This window comes from Pundamilia nyererei, unplaced genomic scaffold (assembly GCF_000239375.1).
Source record: "Pundamilia nyererei isolate P.nyererei 1_Seehausen unplaced genomic scaffold, PunNye1.0 scaffold00554, whole genome shotgun sequence".
Lineage (NCBI taxonomy): Eukaryota > Metazoa > Chordata > Actinopteri > Cichliformes > Cichlidae > Pundamilia > Pundamilia nyererei.
This window is the reverse complement of record NW_005187955.1, coordinates 124,162-132,662: the sequence shown is the minus strand read 5'-3', so window position 1 is coordinate 132,662 and position 8,501 is coordinate 124,162. Positions and strand designations below refer to the sequence as shown.

Sequence of the window (8,501 nt, the reverse complement as noted above, 5' to 3'; positions counted from 1 at the left end):
CAGAGGGCCCGGTGGCGCCAGTGTCCGGCAGCCTCGCCTCTGTCAGTGCGCCCCAGGGTGGCTGTGGCTACAATGTAGCTGCCATCACCAGTGTGTGAATGTGTGGATGACAGGTTGTGTAAAGTGCTTTGGGGTCCTTAGGGACTGAGTAAAGTCAGACCATTTACCATTTGATTAATATTATATTAATAAATGAAATGTATTTTATTACAAATTTGCAGTTGTGAACTTGAACTCTGTTTCAAATAATTAGCTTCAGTAAAGATTCAAGTTGCATCTATTTATATTTCTTATCACTTACTCTTCATCTCAAAGACAAGCATCTTTCAGACGTATTGTATATAAAAGAGACAAATATTGTTACGAGCTGTGATTGGCTCTTCGTTTTTGATAGAATAAAGAGTAGACTGATATCTTTAATATTCGTTTATTGGGTGAGAACATTATGCCATATCATAACTGCTTTAAGTCAAACAGAATAGATGAAAAATGAGCTATGAACAGACTGACTTCTGCTAAATGGGTCAAACTGGGCAGACAACACATCGTATTTTATAAGGATGTTAACAATATAGATCAACTTACTTCAAAATATGTAAAGCATATACACATCTACAGCAATATTATGCAACAACACAGCGATACTATCAATCCAAAATACTCCATGTTTCATATAACTGAAGAAAACACACTGACTTTCATTTTCAGGTACACTCTGGTGCTGATACAAACGTCAAGTTTCTGTATACAGAACTTTTTACTGTCTTTCATACTTTTTACTGGAAGTACACGAGTACTTTCCCCCACACTGAAAACACTTGAATGATAAAAGTATTTTCACATTACCCAATAAGACCCGAACTCCTTCATGGCATGTATCTTTTATTTTTCTTTGCCATTTGGGTTGATTGGGACCTGATGAATTTGAAAACAAAGAATTACCAGATTTTTATTTTTTATTTTATCTAATTTTTGTTTCTGAGAAACATGAGATCCACATTTGAAGACATTCATTTAAAATTTTGATAGTCACGAAGCGCGACCAGTTCTTCAAATTCGGGAAAAGGAGGAAGCACTTAAAGGGGCCTCGCTGTGACGTAATCGACCTTCACATGCGGCCTCCGAAGGACGCAGGGACACAGCCCTCCTGAGGATTACCCAGAATCCCTTGCTAATCCTAGTGGGTGCAGGGCGACATTAGACACTGGGTGGCGCTATTGTGCCAGGATGTAACCCTTTAAACTCTTACATGAGCATGTGTATTTTGCGCATTAGCGGCCTGGACTTCTGCCTGGAGTCACGTGACTTTTCATTGAAGGGGCACGTGCGCCGGAGCTTCAGCTTCAAACGGACCATCACGAGCAGGAAGCGGCTCCCATGGCCTCTCCACTGAAAGTGTGCATAGTCGGGTCTGGAAACTGGTAAGCTCTTATGATGCTGACGTTGTTGCCGGACGCGGTGCTGCAAACAGGTTGTTGCATCTGTCGGTGTGCGGAGTGTCGTTAGTGCCTACCTGGTTTGTAAGCGTCCTCCTGGAGTCAGCTACGAGGAGCTGGAACAGAGCTTCTTCAGCATAAGCACAGTGCTTTCCTGGTCGTGTTCCTTTTTAATTTCATATTAACTGGTGATGTTCGTTTAAGTGTTGCATGTTTCAGGTGACACATCCGGAAGTTTGCCTTTTTCCAACAGCTGTCCCCTCTGTCTGACATGATACAGGGCTCGCTGAAAACAACAGCTAGTCTGTAGTTAATATTGACACGTATATGAATTTCCATTCTGTTCTGACAGAAACACAAATTATTCTCAGCAAAAAAAAGTTAATTAGATGTTTTATTCCGCTAAAGCATAATAATGTGGTTCGGTGAGATAAATCTGAAGCCAACATTTACCCCTGTCACCAGCTGAGTGAAGGGACCTCGAGCTTACCTGCATCCGGGTCACTCTTTCAGCTGTTAATTTAAAATATGCGCACAAGTTCACTGGTGATGGTCAGCAGCCTGCTCCATAAACATGAAACTATGGCGTTATGTTGTGAGCCCTTCACAAACAAATAAAGAAATGTGCCATATGCTTCATGAGCACAGAGGGAGGGCGTGCTGGACATCAGTCCGCATAGAAACGGACCAAAACTTTAAGAAGCGGGTTTGTTTGATTTGTTTCCTGTAGGCTGTAAGTAAGTGTTGTTTATTTCAGCATGAAACACGCCGTAGTAAGTTCAGGGACTGATCCGTGTGGTAACTCGAGCTTCAGATGTGACTAAAGACTGAAAATGTCACCGTCACCAGTTCATACAAGCCTGAGTGCATGTCCATGTCAACATGACTACCGGTAACATTACAAAACGGTGTTTTCTTCAAAAATAAATATGTTTAATGAAGCCTGCTGATTGGATTTGTACAGAGTATTATAGTTCCCAGATTGATTATGACGCCACTGACAGCATACACTCACCACGCATGACCAGAGTTTCTCATTTGACTTGAGGATAAAAATGTCGTTTGTTTGTTTTTAATTGAAATGTAAGATGGTAAAAACAGTAACAGTGGGCTTAGTAACTCAGCTATGGCTGTCAGAGAGCCAGCATCTGCCAGAGTAGACTGATGTTGGGTCAGATTGTGCTTACACTGGGAAACAAAAGCAGAGTTTTGTTATTTTATTTTCCCCATAAACCTTAAAAGGCATCAGTGGCAGACTCTGCTATAAAATCAGTGAGCGTGTTACAGCCCATCAGCGTGGTGTTTAGTGAACAATAACCTTCCCTTTGTCATCTCTGGACTCTTAGTGCATGTTTTCACCTGTGCAACACCTCGATCAGAATCTGTTTTGTTTACATGAAGCAACAGTAGGATCGTGTTCCCGGACAAGAACACTAGCACACCTCCTTAATCCTTCGTATGCTTAATCACCTCTCACACCAACTCTCTTCCACTCGAAAAATTCACAAGAATGAAGCTAACGAAGTAGTTTAGGATGGTCCAATTGATTAGCTGACTGAATGATTAATTGATCAATGCCTTGAAACATCTAGAAATATTTGCTGATCTCTGTGACTTTGTTGCAGGGGCTCTGCTATTGCCAGGATTATCGGAGATAATGCCAGGACATTGCAGCATATTGCTACCACTGTGAAGATGTGGGTGTTTGAAGAAAATATTAATGGCAGGAAGCTTAGCGACATCATCAACACTGAGCATGAAAACGTTAAGTACCTTCCTGGATACAAACTACCAGAGAATGTGGTGAGAAGTAGTATGATGTCATTCTTTTGCTGAGCTCATTAAACTCTGCAGAGCACTAAAGCTGCACTATACTGCCAAAAGTATTCACTCACCCAAGTCATCGAATTCAGGTGTTCCAGTCACTTCCATCAAGAACCTAGGCATGTAGACTGCTTCTGCAAACATCATGGATCAGTGTGATGATGGGATGCAACAAGGCCGGTCATAAATATCCTCTTTATCAAATATTCCACAGTCAGCTTCTAGTGGTATTTTAACAAAGTCGAAGCCTACCACTCAGCCACAGAGTGGCTCACAGAGCAGGGTCAGCACATAGTGCACCGAGGTCACCGGCTTTCTGCTACAGGCCTCCAAACTTTATGTTGCCTTCAGATTAGCTGAAGAACAGTGCATAGAGTTCTTCATGGAATGGGTCGCCATGGATGCTGTATCCATCACCAAGCACAGTGCAAAGCATCCGGTGCAGTTGTGTAAAGCACGCTGACCTGAACTCTAGAGCAGTTCACTTCAGTCACAAATCGTGCAATGATGGACAAGCTGGCGTTTGGTGGCTGCCAGGAGAGCGATACGTGTCTGACTGCAGTGTCCATATCGACATGGTTGAGAGACTTTGGTGTGGAAGAACTCGACTAGAGTCCTCACCTCAATCTGACAGAACACCGCTGGGACAAATTAGAGTGGAGACTGCGAGCCAGGCCTTACATCAGTGTCTGACTTACAAACGCGCTTCAGGAAGGAGGTCAAGAATTTACGGAAGCTTGTTCCTGCCAGTAAAAAAGAAAAATGTATCCATAACTCGAAATCTTGAGTTACCTCTGCCAGTCAGTAATCTACATGAATGTCATTTTCTTGTTACTCGGAAGGATATGGCGCGCTCAAAACCGGAGCGCAACAAATTGGCGCCTGCGAGAGTTCGTTCGCTGATAGTGACGCCACGTGATTCAGCTAATAACACAAGGCTTTCATCATGTGTGAAGCCAGGCTGAAAATAGTCAGCAGTTTGTGCATTCATGACTGGCTGTAGTACTGGTAGCTTAGCATAGCATTTGTAGCTGAGGGTAACAAGGAAAAGACGGCATTCACGTAGCTTACTGATTGGTAGAGTTAACTCGAGATTTGGAGAAAATAAGCACACTACGAAACGTGGAGATCCTTCTCGTTAAAGCTGAAGCTGTTATCGTTGCAAAGGGTTGGATGACTTTCTATTAAACCCTTAGATTAAGACTGGGGTGTCACCCCAGTTCATGTATGGCTGAAGACAGACGAGTGAATATTTTTGGCAATATGGTGGAAGTGTGTAACACAGTACGGTGGGGAAATCACCCAGACTCGCAGGATTATTCAAAGCCTACTCAGCTTTGAATTGAATGGCGCTTCTGTCGTCTCCATAGGTGGCTGTACCAAAGCTCTCTGATGCCGCTATGGGAGCTGACCTGCTGGTGTTTGTCGTCCCTCATCAGTTCATTAGGAAGCTCTGTGATGAAATGGTGGGCTGTGTCTCTGCCAGAGCTCGAGGAATCACGCTCATAAAGGTAATGATGCCCATTTCACCGTCTCGCTATCTCACACTCCACTGCTGCTTTTAACTTTCCAAATTCTGCAGAGCAAAGACCTGACACAGGATCTGAGCCCTGCATACAAGCTCAGCTGAACATGCCCGGAGTATCTTTATGTGGATTTGCTTCTAACAGGATCCCTAATGATCAGGATAAGCGGTCACATAAAGCTGTTTTTTGGTTCATATTGCCAGTAAGTGTCTCCAGCCATCCACAAAACACAGCGAAGGTCTTTGGGGTAGTAAAGGTGTAAGGACATTTGGCACACAGACTGTAGTAGCCAGGGATCCGGTGATGTGCAGTATTCATTTTGTGATCAAATATGTCGACAAAGTGAGCGTGTGCGCTGAAGAGTGAGTTCGATGTTTGGATGCCTCTCTTCCACAGGGACCCCCCAACATTCTGATCCAAGCACTGTAAACAAAAACACACTAAACTCAGAGTCCAGTGTTTGTCTGTTTCAGTACTCATGACGCATTCATGGCTGTGTATTGCATTAGTACATATTTTGAGCACATATTTTGCAGGGCAGCCTGTAAGTGCTGCTGTCAACGCTTTGGCTGCACCCTGGAGCTACGTGGCAGGCAGGAAGAGCCACAATACAGCACTTGGAAAATGAGAAGTAAACTCACAAGCAGTCTTTTAATGTTACGCTTATACCAAGTACAAAATAATATAGATCAAGAACAAGGAAACCAAAACTACAGATCTTCTGTGAACCAGCGCTAAGAAGGGCAAACCAAGCGTCCCAGCAGGTCTCACTGCCTGTCTTGTCTGTCATACATCCCTCCTGGCACGTATCCACCTACTCCACCCTGCCTGCACTCTTCTTCACCTCTCTTTTGCACTTTTCCATGTGTCTCTTTCATTCGCATACACTAGTCATCACATGACCTGCAACACCTTCACCTACTTTCTGTCACGTAAGATCCCACAGTTCCTCTCTTGGTGCCTCATCTTTCTCTAGCTCCACAGGGTCACATCGCAGGCGTCCATCAGCGTACTCAAAGCAAACATCACGTCATGCTCTTTCTCTGCATGAAGCCACACTCCCCTTCACTGATCATCACCTTTAACCACTCTTTCCCATACCTCCATGGTATCTGTCTCAGGCTTTATCCCTCAGTAGTTACTACAGCTCTGCACATTACTCTGTTCTTAAAAACTGGTACCAGTGCACTTCTCCATTCCTCGGCCATCCCCTAACCAAACAGTACAATTTGAGTGTGTAACACTGTTGTTTCGAAGTCTTCGGTCTGTAGTTACAGGCTGTTTTGTAGCCTGTCCAAATTTGGCACGAGTGTCATTTTTTGCATTTGCCATCAACATGTGACTCATTTGGTGACACTGAGGTCTATTAACAAATTTCTAGGCACAATAAGGGGTGTAAACTAACGCATGGTGGAAGTAGATCACATCTGTGTGTTTTGTGGATGCTGTGGTCCTACTGGGCTCATCAAATGCTGATCTCCACAAACCCCCTATCATCAGTCAGAACTGGTACCTCAGAATCTCACATCATGGCTCTGAAGCTGAAAAGACTCCAGGTTAGAGAAGAATTGCTTCCTCTAGTCAAGAGCTCAAATATCTCTTGTTCACAAGTGGGTGAACAGGTGAGTGTGAGATGGACTGGTTCATCATCTGCAGTTATTTGGACTCTGTTTTGGTAGAGAGGGTGCTGGTGAATGCTGCAAGCTGTTGGTAGTGACTGGAAGAATCAGGCTACATCAGAAATTAGCTTCATTTCAAGGGCTTAGCCTTGGGGTGAAGAGGTCAGTCAGAAGGAACATATCAGGGGGAGGCTGGTTTCCTCCCTTGACTTTCTGCATGCATCCATCTACAGCATGGGTATAAGCAGCTGTGTCCTTTATGGCTCATCCTGTATGCCATCGCTCATCCACCACCGCCCCTCTCATTACTGTCTCAGGGTATATATGAGGGTCCAGAGGGCCTGAGGCTGATCTCTGACGTCATCCGTGAGAAGATGGAGATTGATGTCAGTGTCCTGATGGGAGCAAACATCGCCAACGAAGTAGCAGCTGAGAAGTTCTGTGAATCCACCATCGGTGAGTAGAATCCACGTGGAAAATGTTATTCAGTAGATTCTATTACTGCCTGCTGTAACTGTGGCATGTTGTGGATTTAAAAAGAACAAACGGGACCTGGAAGAGAAGAAATGTGTTTTGTTTTTTTGTCCCCTTGGCTTGATTGGATGGGAGTGTAGGGTCTCTGCCTGGTTTAGGAAGCAGACTCATACTGGCAGAGTTCATACTGGGAGATGGTGCGTGATCTGAATTTGAGTCAGCGTTCTGAATAAAGTGCGTGCTAGCATAGATCAAAATTGTGTAAAACTGAGCTGGAAAACCATGTGGAGCTGGAGCTGCTGTGGGCTTCATGGCATTCACACGTTGTGTAATAATGTAAGGACAACATCAGATGGATTCGTCATTAATACGTGTGAAGCTTCAGAAAAGTCTTTTAGAAGATGTATTTGTTGCGGATCATGAGTAATGTTCCCAGGCGAGTCTTTAGTTGTTTTTTCTTAACTTGGCTTTAACTGGTTAGCCTGGAATTTTCTGGATTTATTGCCATGTTCAAAGTTCTCCAAACGCAGCCTTTGCACCAGAAATCGTCTTTTTGTCACTTATTTCATTTAATTCCAGTTTCAGTTTTCTCAGATTGCTAACTATGTTATTGTGGTGAAGGTTTTTTTCATTATTTTTCTTGTTTTAATAGTAAAATATTATTCTGTTACTACTTTTCCTGCTTCCTTTAAACGCACAGTGATATTACTGGACGCTCAGTGTTTACACTGCCTGTTCTTTTGTGAGATAACTTCTTTAAGAATATCTGCTCATTGGTGGTGTAACTCCTTTGTGTCTCTGAGAGACAGACACCAGTCTGTGTCTGTGATATCCCTCATAATGGAGCTGCTAACTAAAAGTAGTCTAAGCAAGAATCTGAGTGCTGTTCTGGTGAAAAGAAGTCTCTGAGAGCTGAACGATGTAAAGCAAAGCATCACAAAGACCAAAGTTACTCATTTATTGTTCGAGCATGTCTGTAGACTCCCTGTTGACTGCTCGGGAGCCTCCTTGGGTGGATTGGGAACAGGACCTTGCCAACCAATAGCTCCAACAGCTCTGTGCTTCATTAGCAGGAAGCCAAGCCATGCATTAGCAATTAGGGATTAATCACCTATTCAAGGCTATTTTGAGAACTGATGAGCATAATGGTCAGTAATGTGATAAGACGGTTTCAAGTTTACCTGTTCAGATAAATTAGTAATTAGTGATCTGGCTTATTTGTATACTTGAGCCTAAACTCAGATTATACTTAGATTAGACTGATTTCCACATCTCCTGTCATTTGTCCGTCCATCCATCTTCTGGGGCCAGGTACAGTAGGCAGCAGCCTAAGCAGAGAAGCCCACACCTCCCTCTCCCCGGCCACCTCCTCCAGCTCGTCTGGGGGAACACCAAAGTGATCCCTGGCCAGCCGAGAGATATAATCTCTGCACAGTGTCCTGGGTCTGCCCCGGGTCCTCCTCAGAACACCTCACCCGGGACATATTCTTGCCAGACGCCCGAACCGTCTCAACTGGCTCCCTTCTGTCATGGTCCTGAGTTTGGTGACCCAGTGTTTGTTTTGGATTATTGACATGCTTTATTTCAGCGAGTTCTGACCATCTGATCTAAAGTGTGTGTGT

General features: G+C 43.9%; 1 protein-coding gene across 1 annotated transcript in view; it reads left to right on the top strand.

Annotated features, from left to right (window-relative positions):
* The first annotated feature begins 1,208 nt into the window (after nucleotides 1-1,208).
* LOC102193946 (glycerol-3-phosphate dehydrogenase 1 like) overlaps nucleotides 1,209-8,501 on the top strand; it is a 13,401-nt gene continuing 6,108 nt past the window's right edge. Inside the window, exons 1-5 of the mRNA XM_013907850.1 lie at nucleotides 1,209-1,421; nucleotides 3,062-3,239; nucleotides 4,631-4,771; nucleotides 6,723-6,865; nucleotides 7,743-7,780. Of these exons, the coding sequence (XP_013763304.1) occupies nucleotides 1,378-1,421; nucleotides 3,062-3,239; nucleotides 4,631-4,771; nucleotides 6,723-6,865; nucleotides 7,743-7,780 (544 nt within the window). The 5' untranslated portion in view covers nucleotides 1,209-1,377. The remainder of the gene's footprint in view (nucleotides 1,422-3,061; nucleotides 3,240-4,630; nucleotides 4,772-6,722; nucleotides 6,866-7,742; nucleotides 7,781-8,501) is intronic.